The 14,828-nt window shown below is 50.2% G+C and overlaps 1 protein-coding gene across 10 annotated transcripts in view; it reads right to left on the bottom strand.

The window, feature by feature from the left end:
- The window catches only part of LOC127749724 (dual specificity calcium/calmodulin-dependent 3',5'-cyclic nucleotide phosphodiesterase 1C-like), a 196,489-nt gene that overhangs the window by 46,036 nt on the left and 135,625 nt on the right, over positions 1-14,828 (bottom strand). For 6 of the 10 annotated variants that reach the window (XM_052269111.1, XM_052269117.1, XM_052269112.1 and 3 more), the window contains 4 exons: positions 7,316-7,510; positions 4,210-4,423; positions 3,666-3,779; positions 2,349-2,459 (listed from right to left, as the gene is read on the bottom strand). In XM_052269111.1, the coding sequence (XP_052125071.1) occupies positions 2,349-2,459; positions 3,666-3,779; positions 4,210-4,423; positions 7,316-7,510 (634 nt within the window). Of the gene's footprint in view, positions 1-6; positions 2,460-3,665; positions 3,780-4,209; positions 4,424-7,315; positions 7,511-14,828 lie in introns of those variants that run through there. The other 4 variants (XR_008011314.1, XM_052269115.1, XM_052269113.1 and 1 more) reach the window with 4 other exon arrangements.

Consider the following 14,828-nt stretch of genomic DNA (forward strand, 5'->3'; position numbering starts at 1 on the left):
GTATTACGATGCTTGAAAATTCTTTGCAAGCTGCAAAGAAAATAGTTTGCAATACGAACCTATTCTTTGCAAGCATTTTACAGTGCATGGCTAAGACACAACACTGTTTCGGGTTTGCATACCGAAGGGCCACCATGGCGCCTTACGTATGGAGCGAGTAGGCAAACCCAAATATACTATTGTGTCGTGGCTCTGACACGCGGCACATTCCTATGTGGATCATATTTCCGGATAAAATATCCAATATGATGCAATGTTAGAATATCCGACCGTGTAGATACAAGTAACATTCGCGAGTGGCAGCTCCTGCTTTTGCGCATTACCCACGCTAAAACTAAGACTTTCTTTTTCCATGGCAAGGGGCAAACCCCAAACCCTGATACGGCGAGACATTTAACGATTCCGAAGTGTTTTACATATGCCGTTTTGTTCAAAGAAACGTGACAGGTTATGGAAATTAATGGTCATGTACAAGATGTCCCAGGCCCGCTCGTCCTTTCTTGGATACACTGTACCGCAATGAGGCCCATAGTTGGTTGCCTTCTCGCTCCACGCCGTGAGGTGCCATGCTAACCGACGAGGCAAGCCAGCCCGCACTCCTGCATGCGGTACAGTATAAGTAAATAAGAGGACGGGACGGGGTATATGCGACACCATTACGACAAACAACATCAGAAACTAAGAATTGTTAACCGTTAATGGCCTCAACCTTATCAAGCCATGTAAACAAGGTATGGCCACATTCTGGATATGTTGTAGAAGTCCATAGGTGACTTGACAATATTGCAAGTGCAATTGCGTAATTCAAATAAATTGCCACATAATATTCGTTGTTACAAGAAATTCGTACTAAAGTTACCAGCTCACGTGGCCACCTCGTGCCAACGTAATTTGAACCTGAGAACTATTTGAATGAAAGGAACAAGGGTATCGTGCAGAAAATAATGGAAGTTGCAGTAACAAAAGGGTGAGGCACAAAAAGAATACACAAAGAAGAAAAATAGACTTAAGTATAGATAGCTAAAATGAGAAGAGTTTGAAGTAAATACGGCCGGTTCGCTTATGAATGTTTTTCGAGATAGTTGATGAACGAGGTTGCTCGAGGATACTTGAACAATAGAAAACCGAGAACGTAATAATGTGGGTGCTCACAGCCCAAAAACAGGTAAAGGATCGGCGAAGTAATTTAGATGACAAATACAAGTATCCTCAATTTCACTTAAAAACAAAGTGTTCAACCGTCCAACGCCAACACAAAATGTTCGTCTGCAAGATTAATGCTTTAAAGTGTTCAACCACAGATTTGCCACACACAGTGTGTCCAATCCGTGCGTGGAGGTGTTTAGCAGGCTAGTTGTACCCTACTGCAACTTACAAAGAAGTAATGCATTAGCAGTAGAACACTTTAAAGTATTAATCTTGCACATGCAGGTGTAAGGAAATTGAACACTTGATTTGTCAGTGTTCACATAGAATCCATAAAAAGTACAGGTGAGGTCAACACGTGAAAGTAAGCCCTACAAAGCACACAACCATGCAAGCAAAAGGCAGTGGTTGTCATGGAAATTTGAGAAATCAGGGAGAGGTTCAACCTACTTTAGTAATTATGAGCGCACACCTTCATTTTTATTAAATCCGATCTATTTAAACTATCAAAGTACACAGTTACCGTTTAATGGGCACTAATTAAGTTTTAAACACACAGAATATCTATATTATCGCAGCAAGAGGATAGGAGTTGGAACTTCGCTAAAAACATCTACGGACGATTGTGGATGATATCTGCGCTACTGGGAACGTAAAAAGGCTGCTACATCCTCGCTCGTCCTAAACAATTGATTAGTTAGTTAAGACAAGCGTAAATTAATTTAGATCAGGACGAAGCTGGTAACAAGGAAATACAAAAGCCGAGTAAAGCAGGTATTTGAAAGGAATTTTGATTGTGACAATTTATGAATACTCTGATGGATAGCTGATAATCAAACAGGAATCTAAATTGTGAAAACTAGTGAACAGCGCCCGCTGACCGCATTTGGTAATGTTTAGTGCGAGCAGAATTATTCCAAGAAAGAGCCAGACTATGGAAGTGATTGAAGGAGTGGATAAGAATACAATATTGTACATGTACACACTTAGTTACATTTAAATTGTAAATAAACAAACCCACAACAAACATGGGGGAAAGGAAGCAACTTGAAACTGTCACGTCAGACACGGCTCTGCAAGGTTTGACTGCACAGAATTGTAAACAGAAGCAAAAGCTAGTCGCCTTCCATAGTCACAGCGGTATTGATTGTGAATCTGCTGGGATTCAGGGTGTATGCAAGCAAATAGGGGCTTTAGACAACCTTGCCCACACGGGTCTCCGTAACCGTCTTCTCTGCACAGGCTTGGACTCTCCGCTGGTGGTGCGCTCCGAAAGATGACCGGGCCTGCCAGGACCCTCGTCCGCACGGTCCCTAAGTACGCAGGGGGAGTTTAGTCTGCGTCCTGGAGAGTGGTTGTTTAAAGAAAGAAACAGGAGGCACAAACAGGCGTAGGAAAACGGTAAATATTACTAAATCATTCTTGAAAACAACCCAAACGGACTTAAAACTTTTAGTAGGACACAGGACACTGGTTCATCAAGCTGCATAGTTTGAATAAAACTTAAATTCTAGACTTGACGCAAAGCTTGACAACCTTCACGCTAATTTTTTTTTACAAACACTCTATTTTGCTCAAGTTGTCTATTTTGAAAACACATGTAATTAATTTTAATTTGTCGCATATATTCAAGTTATAACTGAAAGAGCTATCCACAAACCGAATACAGCTTGATGAGAGCATGCGTGAAAACACAACGCAAATATATGTGCCGAGGGAAAGTATAGATGCATTGTATTATATACTTCTACAGACAGTAAGTTTTTTTCTCAAACAGTAAATTACTTCTTAACAGCTGAGGGAAAAAGGAGGAGTAAGAAACAATGCCGCAGGACTCCGAAATACCTGCTAGAGGTCAGGGCGTGTAACATGTCCTCCTACGAAAAGGAGTTTGTTCTAACACAATCTTAGGTGCCGACAATACGATTTAATTTCAAACTACAACTGACTGAAAATAACTAAAAATTCGAAGAAAAAAGGCTAATATCCTGCTCACGGGGGCTACGTATTACTTTCTCGGGATGTAGGAAATCAATATTTGGTTTAAACGATAACCGAGCAGAAATGTTTGTACACATATTATGTAACACAATTAGTGTCAGCAAACAATTGTCTTCAATATCCTTTTCCCTTTTCATTTGTATTATCAGCGTAATACGATGACCTAATACCTTAAATATTTTGTCAGTGTCCACCGAAAAACAGTTATTTGGACGAAGCATACGTTTCTTACGAATGTACAAGGTGTTATGGGTATTTACAGTATAATGCAATCACATATGTGAGCTACGGTGTACGAGCTTAAACGTGATTTTGGCATTTGCGACTACTGCATATAAAGACCATTTGTGTACACATCAAAGACCTGTGGCAGTTTTGAAACGTTCAACATAAAACAAAATATCAACCCCCCAAAAAATCGCAAAAGTTTTCAGAAAAAAAATATGTCAAAAGTACATGTTTTGGCTAAGTACTTGAGTCAATTATCTTGGCAAGTATAATCGTATACTACAACTTACTTAGTTTCGTCGATGAAAACAGCTTCTAATACTCTTGCGGCGTAGAGTAGATTACTTTGTAGAAGGTCTGCGGAGACCTGTCCCAGCTGCAGTTGGCGTAGAAGGCAGCGAAGCCTGACGATCCAAAGAAAAAGAAGGATTACTTTGCAGGCCTCTTTAACGATGCGTGAAGTTGCTAACGACGTCAGTCTACCATTACGACCACTTCAAAGAGTTCCGCAAGTAAAGGAGGGTTTAAAGGGGGCGAAAAAGCTGTCGTTCTACACCCCACCACCCTTTCTTTCTACCAAATGTGTGAACAGTGTCTTTGGAGACCCCATCCACAGAGCCACCCGGACCCGGCCACCGCCCCCTCGTCATTATGGCTCGCATTCCCATGCAAATGGGCCGCATACCTCGCCAGCTCCGCGCGGGGGCGCCACGTCATTTTTTGACGCCTTTCATAGGCAAGAGAGGAGGGGGACGGGGGCTTCCGGGGGCTGCTTGAGTAATGAGGGGGTCCCCGCAGAAGTATCACAAATTTGCGGACAATGATAAAACTTACCTAAATGCAGCCTTGTCGCAAGCGTCAGGAGTGTCCACAGCGGGTAAGCATTCTGTAGTTAAGTCCAAAGATTCGAGGTCTCCAGCCAATGAGTCGTCTGGGGGCGCCCCAGGTGGGCCAGGGGCGCCCCCACGTATCACGGTGGGACCCACCGGAGTGTTGTTCACAGCCTTTTTCGTGCTACTTCTTCGAACGATGGTCAGCGAGCCTTGTTCTGTAACAAACAAATGGAAAGCATATGTTAGTCACAAGCAAGAAGCAAGCCTTTAGCAGCCAACTCCCTACATTTTGCAACAGAGTACACACTTAGAAGTGAGCTAATAGCGGCTCGTTCACTTCTAAAGGTAGGCATTCAGTTTGCTCTTAGTGTGTGAATAGTCGTCTACAGATCTGCAGCTGATGATATATGCTGTCGCAATTTTTTTTCAGGATCAAGAATATCATCACATAAGAAGCCGTATATGTACAATAATTTTTAACGGTGTAGGGACACGTCTTCGTGTTAAACATTTGCTGATTGCAACGCTTCCCGCGATGCCACATTGCGTTGTATGTACTCCCTATCTCAAAGGCAGAACATATCAAGGCAAACTGAATGCAAGAGGGCCGACAGCAAGAGGGAGAGGAACAAGAGAGAAAAAATTACAGTCTGCGCAGTTAGTAAAAGTTGTCCTGAGTGTTCGCCTAAAAGTTTAAGCTAGCTGCTGCTCACGGTAGGCACTTGTTAGTCGAGGCAAACTAAAACACTAATTATAACAATGCAAATACCCATGAATACAGTACGCCGAAGTAATAAAACGGAACAAATTTTACCGAAGTATTATATGGCAAAAACTCATTACCCGATATTTGACGCTCCCCTCTGAAAATCGTGACCTCGAAACGCGGGCTTCACTTCTCGACTCTTTGCGGGAGTCATTAATCCAGCCAGAGAGAGGGTTCCTTTTGAGGCTTATTCAAGTTAGGGTGCGCTCTCTCTCGCCGCGGGACGGTGGAGACGCCGAATGACGAGAGCGATGCTGACGAGACTGAGTGATGACCAGGCGGCTTTCTGCCCTTGTCGCACTCCTATGCTGGATGAGAAAGAGGATGCAGTCGTGGATGGCCGAGTAGAGAAGGGAGGAGAAGAGAAAGCAGAGGGAGAGGAGAGGGGAGGGGAGAGGGATTTCGGAGGCATAACCGGCGAGTCAGCGGAATTTTGAGGACACAGCCGTCTTCACAGCAACGATTTGTCTCTTCTGGCAGAAAGCAAGTCACGCCAAGATACGATATTTATCGAATACAAAGGAAGTTACGGTTGTTGCACCAAAGGTTTTCACTCTGAAAGCCATTCTTCGACTCATTAAACTCCTTCTGCCCTTCCCCATCTCGGCAACCAGTTTATCGTTTTTCGGACCTAGTTTAGTATACTATTTTGAAACTCCAGGTATATTTTTTGTACTACATTACTTATTCGGGCACTTAGACTAAACCGCCAATCCACACGGTACAAACGAGCCCTGAGATTCCCAGGAGTTGCTCATTTTACAGGGGAGTTAAAAGAGTCCCAGGGGCTGCCCTGGAAATCTTCAATTTTCCCAGTTGATGTCCTGGATTTCCCAGTAGATCCCCTGGGAGAAATTGAATGCTTTCAAGGCATCCACAGAGGTTTCAACTCTCCTCGGAATTCCAGAACTCGTTTTTACCGTGCATTTTGCATCTTGTATTCAGCATTAAGTCTACTTTTTCATAATATCCGAGTAAAACCCTAATATTTTTCCCCCTTGCGGTTGAAAACTGACGTCATAGGGCCACCCACTGTAAGGCCCCCTGCTTGTTGCTTTACGATGAAATTCCTCCAAGAAGAGAGAGCGGGGGAGCGGGAGACAGAGGGAGGGCACAGTCCGCCAAGAATGAGCAGTCGGTATGACAGTCACGTACTCCACGCAAGTCCACGGACCTCCCTCAAGGCCTCGTGGGCTAACTGCCTGGCTGCGGAGCTGCGCGGCCCACAATACACATGCCCCTGATTTACGAGGGTGGTAGCCTCGGGGGGAACAGAATAATATGCAGCGCGATAATCCTTCAACCGGTTTGGAAGATACATAAGGCATGGCACCTAAAAGCCGAACTAAACCTAGCTTATTTTGCAGGCTTGAAAACATTATGTTGTCAAAGCCGAGATTTTTACAACGTGATGACAAGAGGTAAAAGTGGTATATACCAGCAGAACGGATGGGGAATCGGTTGTGCTTTTATGTCACTTATCTTGGCAACATAAATCGAAGGGAATGGCGCAGAGCGGTCCAAAAGGGAGGTAACAGGTCCTTATCCCCGACGGCTGTTACTTCCCAATTTTTTCACGGGTGTGGTGCTGAGATGGAAGGTCACTGGCAAGGAATTTGTCAGAAAAGGGAGCAGCATTGCAGGTGAGCATGATAAAATAGAAAATAGAGGAAAATACGGAAGGGAATGCAGGTGACGAGAGAGTGAAGGGCGGTGATGAAAACAAATAGGAGTCGAGCAGAGCTGGAAGGCGGGTGGGATACGAGAGCCAGAGAGCGAGAGGGAAATACAGAGGAGGAAAGAGAGAAATAAAGGGACAGATGAGGACAATGCTCGGCGAGGGGATCCCTCAATTTATTTTCTGAGCCGCGCTTTGCGACGCTGTCACGTGACTAGCTCGCTTTATTGTGCCCGTCGCTGCTGTAGCACGCCGGTTAATTTTACCAACTTTTTAAAGAACTCTTCCCCACCATATATCATCATACTTTCCACAAGTTTAAAGTGACTGTTACGGACGATTGTCAAGTCTAATCTTGAAAATCAATTTTCAAACAAAATGTAGGATACTATGAATGATGGTATGGAAGCAGATTGAGATTTTAGAGCAATAACAGTACGTCCAAAACGATTTTCAGTCAAAAATTAATCGTAGTACCGGGTGTTACTGACACAACAGTGATGCATTTCCTAAGGCCCTGTCAGGCGGCCCGATAGCTTAGGCCTTACATCAGAAGTAAGTGTTACGCCGAGTTCGGCCCGATGAAAAGAATTAACATTAACCCTAGTGACCTTCACGATCCTTTGTTGAATCGTGTTTTAAAAAAGTTTGCGATGTACTCACGTGCAAGCTGGCCGTTGCGGTCCGGGGGTGGCGTCCCCGCTTGGTCTGGGGTCGCGGGGGCGGGCTGGTCGTCATCGTATTGCCCCGCGCCGCCCCCGCCGCCCCCTGGTCCTGCGCCCGCCACCGCCAGCCCCGCCACCCCCGCCACGGGCAAGGGCTGACCGCTCAAGCTCCGGCGGTCCGGAGGGCTCGCCACTGCAACAAGGGAAACGGAAGAGAAAAATAAAACAACGGCAGGAGAAAGAACGGCGGCGATGGTGAGGGGGGGGGAGGGTCGCAAATGGGGGCCTTCCTGACATCAGCGCGGCGCGCCATTACGTTGAGGCGTCCCTTGGCCGTATTCCACGCCGCGGCTCCGGGCCATGTCGGGCCGTGCGGCACGTGTTGGGGGCGGCGAACAGAACAGTGTCCCGGCGGACTGCGCCAGAGGAGAGCGCTCTCTGTGGCTCCCGCCGCTCCACACCGCGCCGCTCCCCGCGGGTCCGGCAGCAGCGCGGCCATGGCGCGGCGGTCGTCACAAACTTTGCGCCCAGCAGCTGTGTGCATTGACAACACGACTGGCCCCGACTGACCCACAGGACGGACGCCACCGCCGCCCGCGCGCCACTTCTGGCTGCAGGATTAGCCTCTGCAAGTTGTGTGTGTCAACGCCAAAGGGTTCGGTCGGTGGGAGCACGGACAACTGTTGCCAGCTTAGCCCCTGGGCCACCGGGGACACCGTGGTGGGCGGGACAAAAGCCCTAGAGGTGGCGCCGTCCATGGACAAAGTCCCCCTCGTCGAAGCTTCGCCAAGGCTAGCGCGCCCTCCGTCCAGAATCACAAGATGTATTGAATGCGCCGCGTTCGATCCGACGCGATGCTGATGAGATTGCCGCAGGGCTCTCCTCACTCCGCGAACCTGCCGGCCCAGCAGCAATGCAGCAGCAGCAATAACAACAGCAGCGGTGCCGGTAGTTTCATCGTGTCGAACAACAAGTCTCGATAAAGGGAACGTTATCGGAGGCTGGGTCACCCACGTCGTGTGCAGTGCGTGGGTCGTTACGAGATTACGAGCAGTGGCCTCTTCGTGTGCAAACTGTCAATCCGAGGTGTCGAGGCGATATACTTCCGACAGGTACGCATTGACAATAAGAAAGGACCTTAGGCTGTCACATCTCCCATAAGCACCTTGTGTTTATGGTGGGCGCCAGCGCCCTTTTTACTTTCATGTTCTCACCCTATTGATTTCTCGGTGAGCCGCTGGGGGGTTGAGGCGGGGATGGGAGAGGTGCCCTTTGGGCTGCAGGGCACCATGAGGGTAGTGAGTCTGGCCTGGCCCGCTCGACCTCGCACACATGCGGCCCAGGTCCCGCCACGCCCCGCCCCGCTCCGCCACTCCCCGCCCTGCCATGCCCCGACCCGACCCACCACTCCGCTGGAATAAAACAGTCCGGACGCGACATAGTCCCCGCCATAACGGGGGCAGAAAAAGTTCCAACCCCGATTCTCTGAAGAAAAAAATATTTCCCCCTACCACGAAAAGATTTTTGGAAATCTCTTCGACCCAATCCTCCGTCTTTTCCTCTCTCTCTCTCCTATCAGAGCAGCGGGGTGACTCGGTACCTGTCCAAAGCCATTCCCCCACTGCGACGAGCAATCCTTTGAGGAAGCGGCGTAAAGCGCGTAGGCCTATAAAGAAGAGCCTCGCCCGCCCCAGTCGAGGGGCTTCTGCCGCCCCCAGGGGGTGGGGGGATAGAGCAGGCCGACTACCGCACCACGCCCTCATTGGAGGGTGTCTAATTCCTTTCCACCACCTTCAAGGGGCCTCTCGACGGCGTGGAGAGATACCCGTCTATCGGATCCACCCCGTTTTATCGACATCTTCATCCCCATCCAGTTTAAGTGCGTCGCCCGATCTGGTCGCGCACGCACATCCCCGACACGGCCGCCTCTGCCGCTCCCCCAGGCTCTGCAATAAGTCACACCCTAAGGGTGTTCCCGTACGTCGCGCTACGGCCACTGCTAAGGGCAGAACTAGTGTGTGTGTGTGTGTCTGTGTTTTCGCGCGTGAGCCGGTGACGGACGTGCGAGAGCCGGGGCTCTGGACTCTGAGGTGAGGGACAACACCCAGCTCTGCTCCGCCACGCCGCTTCGCGCCGCGCCGTTCTGAAATAATGATAAGGACGGGACTGAGACGCGCGGCTTCCTGCCGCTGAGAGGTGCAACTTTGCGCGCACCACCACCAAACTTAAGCTGCTTTTCTTCTTTTCTCTCGTGGGGCGTGCCTACCCCCGCTCACCGCACACCGGCGCAAGAGGAAACCCTGCCGAACGGGTGAGCCAAAAGGTTTTAATCAGTCGGATAAAAAGTGCTGGTCGTTTTTGTATTCCAGGTAGGAGGGCCACGAGTGAGTGCCCCAGCACGGTGTGAAATACAGATTCAACTTTTCAACGGGAACTCTTTGAACGACTATGAAGCCTCGGCATACACTGAAGGTAGTAAGCAATACGAGCATCGGCAACGCAACCGGACGAAAGGTTTTTATAGGTTAACATTCGTTAATTTGGGAGGTACAATAGTTATGGGTGTGTCTATCAAAATCGTATGACCACTGTACCAATACTGTGTCCATCATCCAATCCGAATGACGACCGCCAATAACATAATAAACCGAGTGATGAAGGATGTTTATAGCATAACGCCAACGCGTGCATGGTTTTGCTCCGCCAGTGCCGACGAAGAAATGGGAACGGAGGATACAAAGGCGAAAGGAAAGAAATATGATGAATAACCAAAGGGGCTAAAAAAAATAAAGACGCGGCCTTTCCATAACCATTTTTCTTTTCATTTTCGCGCGCAGCAGAGTTGTACGGTACGAGCTGTAGGCGAGACAACATGGGAAAAATGGGGAGAAGAGAAATGCGTGTGGCAGCAGGAGCAGCGCGTAGGATGGATAGGGAGATGGAACGAGTCAGTGATGTGGCGCTGGGGACCCAGCTTTAAATCCCTTAGGGAAAATAACTATGGATTTAGTTTTCCTGATGGAAATTTTCCATTCAGGATTTTACCATTTCCCAGTGAGGAATTGAAACACTTTTCTATCTGGATTTTCATTTTCCATACTTCCGTTTTCCATACTTTCGATTTCCATAGAAAATAAAATCCCAGACCGCTCTGGAATCCGTATGGAGTGTGAAGCACAACTGGCACCAAGTGCCACATTTCGTAAATAACAATGTGCCTATGTGAAATTTCGCTAAAAACAAAGAATATGGTGTTATTTTTGCAATCCGGCCATTCGTTTAGAAGATACAGCAGAGTTGAAAAACTCAGTTTTTGCTTTTTTCACGACAATATAGTGGCAACAGTACACTCTTTTCAGATCTTCAATAAGATTACCTCTATCACACTTTAAAAAAAAGTTATAGATGTATCTGAATTTCCATTATGGAAATTTTAGAAAATCCAGTATGGGAAAAATATCCTTTAAGGAAATAAAATCTTCTAGATATTTCCAGACGTAATCCACACTGGAAACGCAAGTGTGTGAATGTCGCTCACCTGCAGGTGTGTGAATATCCATTCGTACACTTAGAGGGGTAAAGGTGTGAATTTTTCCGTGAAAATTCACACGTTTACCCCCGTAAGTGTGTGAATGGATATTCACACACCTACAGGTGAGCGACATTCACACACTTGCGTTTCCAGTGCATAAAATGAAAAGTCAAGATTTTTTTCCAGAGAGGAAAAAATATTTTCCTTAAAGAAAGTGACAAATCCAGAGTGACACTGAAATTTCTATCGGGAAAATTAAATCCAGATACGTTTTCTTTAAGGGATTTAAAGCTGGGGAGCGCCCGGCAGGTAGGCAGCCCGTCCGCAGGCCCGGCCACATATAGGCCTACGCGCGCCCCCACACACCCTTTACGCCATAGCTACTGTCTCGCTCACAGCTTTCATCGGCTCCTCTGCCGCAGAGCAAAAGAGAAACTTGCGGTTTACTATCGACGACGCACAAAACTCTGGAGATCCTAAATCCTCATGTTGCAATCAAGCACCGCAGTTGAACAGTTGAATTTCCAGAAAAGTTTTACGTACAAAATAAGGCACGCAGAGTAAGCAGCGAAAGATGCAGTGTGTATCCTGCTTCCACGAATCAAGTGCCGGTACAGCACTGCCACGACTGTGTATGTTATGCCTGTACAACTACCGAACCGATGGGAAGTCAAACGCCAAGCCCCCGAGGAAGTGGAGGGTGGTGATGCAAGCAGCGCAATTGTGTGGTCGTGGTGTGTGTACGTGGAAAGGGGGGTGTTGCCGCAGGCTGCGCGCTGCCTGAACCACCTGTTCGTGCCGTGCGGTGCGTCGTTTTATCTTATTTTGCGCCCTCACCGGCAAGCACCGCCGCCCCCGCCCGCCAGCAGCAAGCCTCTTATTTCTCTTTGCATCATCCCAACTATTACCACGAGGCGCTCTCTGGCGGGGCGGGGGGTGCGGCAACCGCAGAGTATACGCGCGCAGCAGCAGCGGCGGGGTGGTGGTAGGGTTTGCCTCTGACCCGCATCATTGGAGTGACGGGCCGGCGACGACAAGATTCCCTCCTACTTTACAGAAATTATTATTTCCCTTCGTGTATAATGATAAAAGCACGAAACGCCACGGGGCAAAGTTGGAGGGAGCGACTTTTATCCCTGCTGATGACGCCTCGCCTCGCCGGGGAGACACAACAGCGGCCGCAATGGCTTTAAAAAGATTTGCAGCGACGTTTCGAAACAGTGCGCCAGCTTGCCGTCACCGAGTTGCCATGACTACCGGCATCCCTCGCCTTGTGCCCCACTTCCCCCCACCCGTGGCCGCTTCAAGGACCTAGCGGAGGTGACTTCCGTTTCCCAGCAGAGCTCAGTCCGTACTGAGGCGCGAAATTTCTGTTTACACCGCAAAGCAAAAGGCAGGCGGCGCCACGCGCATATTGTAGCGTCTTCACAAAGGATATAACATTTTCAGCCGGCGCCAAACATTTTTCGTCTTCTTTTGTGGGATAAGGAACATGGCTTCCGTGAGGCCCCCTTTTCTTTTTCTCCACCCCCAACCCTCTTTCTCTATCTCTCTCCGGGTCCAACTCCCCCCTTCCCGCCGCTCTCCGCTTCCCCTCTCGTCCGCAGTGCATCGCGATGCACACCAACACATACACACTTACGTTTCAAGGCCTTTCGGTGTTTTCATTCGCCAATAAAGACCGGAGCTCGCTCCTCGCCACATAAGCCATAAAGAAAACGGGGCGGGGCGGGGTGGGGCGGGGGCAGCCAGGGGCTCTTTTGTCGGCGAATCCCCCGACAGCGTGGGGGTGAAGGCTAGAGAGTCCGCCCCCGTCCCGCCCGTCGCTCCTGCCCTTGCCGCACCCGGGGCCCGCTTGGGATGAGCGAGTGCCCCCCCTATTTACATTGATAACAGCCTGTTTATGTTTCCAGTCAGATGTCTTCTTGGAAGCAGAGGCAGCCAGAAGCAGCAGCAGTTTTCAGCTCGGTCGCTTTCCCATCGCAGGGCTATCTCTCGTCTCCTCTTCGTCCTCTCACTTTTCACCAGGGCCATGTCTTCCGACTTTAATGAAACAATTTTTCTTGGAATTTAATCCTCTAGCGTCCTTCAAAAGTACCAACAGGCGCAATTGGCTTTAACAAACAAAAACAACCTGATCTTGTTGGCAAGACATCCGACGTCTGCGCGTGTTCCTTAAGAGAAGACCCCGGAGGATGATAGCCGAAAACAATTGTTGTTTTCGACGAATTCTTCGAGCAGAGCGGAGAAGGAAGGTTTCGACCATAGGCATCTTCGGCACGAAGGGACCTTGCCAGCCAGTCACCACCACGAGAAGCCAAGCCACCACCACTACCGCACCGCGACCGCCCCGCGGCAGGCCGGCAAGACGGACACAGGCGGCAGGGAGCCCCGGCCCCGTCTCTTCCGCGCAGAGACCGCTACTCCGTCTGTCCAGCCAAATTCCCGAAATTAACATGGCAAGACCGGCCGGGCTGTGCGTCCGCTGTGGCGTCCCTCCCAACCGGCCTGGCGGGGCGAGGCAGGGGTAGGGTAGGCTCACCGAGATTGGACAGCAATTGGACACATTCTCCGTGCTCACCCTTCTCCCTCTCTTCCTCCTCTCTAACACACGCAAACACATACACACACACACACACACACGCGCGCGCGCGCGCGCGCGGCGAGCTTCGTAAAAAGAGCACAAGGCTGGACGTACGAGGGGATGTTATAACAAGGAGACGCGTCGCGTACGTTTTCATTTTCGCCCCGCGCACGTCGACAACGCGCAGCGCGAGGCAAATCGGAGCCGACATAGAGGCCGTGTCGCTTGCCTGTACACAATACAGTATAGAATGCGTCGTAATACTGAGGTTTTATGGCGAGCGCGCCTGTGTGAGTGAGTGTGCGAGCGTGCGCGTGAGTGCGTGTGCGTTGCGTGCGTGTGTGAGTGTGGTACACGACGACGGTATGGCACATGCCAGACTTTACACTCCACGGGGCAGCAATAGAGCCATAAACACGACAAGTCTTTCCAATGTTGCCGGTCAGCGGCCGGGCTGGACCATCACGGGCCCCGCCTCACCTTTCCCTCATTGCCCCGCCCCCGTCCCGCCCCAACGCCCAGTACTGCCTCTGCCGCAGCCTCTCTCGGATCGACCGGGTCGTAGTTGGCAAAAGTTTCATCGACTTCCCGGGAAAGAGCCCCTTTGCACTGCCGCAAGGCGGCACACCCCGCACACACCGCGCCCCTCTGCCATCGCCCAGCAGCTCACCTTGCTTCAGTCTCCTAACAGAAACGGAGAGGAGGATGGCTGGAAAAAGAAGAGAGCGATCTCCCCGAAAGAGTAAGCGGTCCACGTGATATGCTGGAGTGCGGCTCCGTGATCTCATAACATAGCAGGCGCGCTCATCGCTGCGTTGTACGACTTATTATCCCTACCCCTCCCTCTCCAGGAGATCATCCCTCATCCTCTCCTGGACCCAATCTCCCTTGCAGCCACCCCTACCCCGTCCTCCCCTACCTACTCTCCACGGCGGCCCACTCTACCGGCCCCCGCTCCCCACTTTTCTCGTTACGAAAGTCCAATTGCAGTAACAAGACCAAGCCGTTCGTTAGACTAGAGCAGCACGCCGGCAGTACGTGCGAACGCGCTCGAGAGGGGAGGGGGAGAGGTGTGGGGTGTAGGAAGGAAGAGGCAAGAAGAAGAGGGATTAAACGGGGCCGTACCAACCCCTGCTGGCCGCCGCCGGTGCGCCGGCGAACGGAAAAGGGACAGCCGAGAAAATAAAGACGAGTGGCGGGGCGGGCCGAGCACGTTGGGCTGCCCGCCTGCCGGGCGGGGCCGCACGTTGGGCTGCCCGCCCGCTGGGCGGGGCGGCCAGCAAAGCGACACGCGCCCGTCTGTGGCCGGTCAATCGGCACGGAGTACCTGCCGCAGTCTCTCCGCCCCGCCCAGCCTCGACTCTAGCTCCGACATCTAAACTCAAACCCCCTCTC

The sequence above is a fragment of the Frankliniella occidentalis genome, unplaced genomic scaffold (genome assembly GCF_000697945.3).
Source record: "Frankliniella occidentalis isolate FOCC.00 unplaced genomic scaffold, Focc_3.1 Scaffold82, whole genome shotgun sequence".
Classification (NCBI taxonomy): Eukaryota; Metazoa; Arthropoda; class Insecta; order Thysanoptera; family Thripidae; genus Frankliniella; species Frankliniella occidentalis.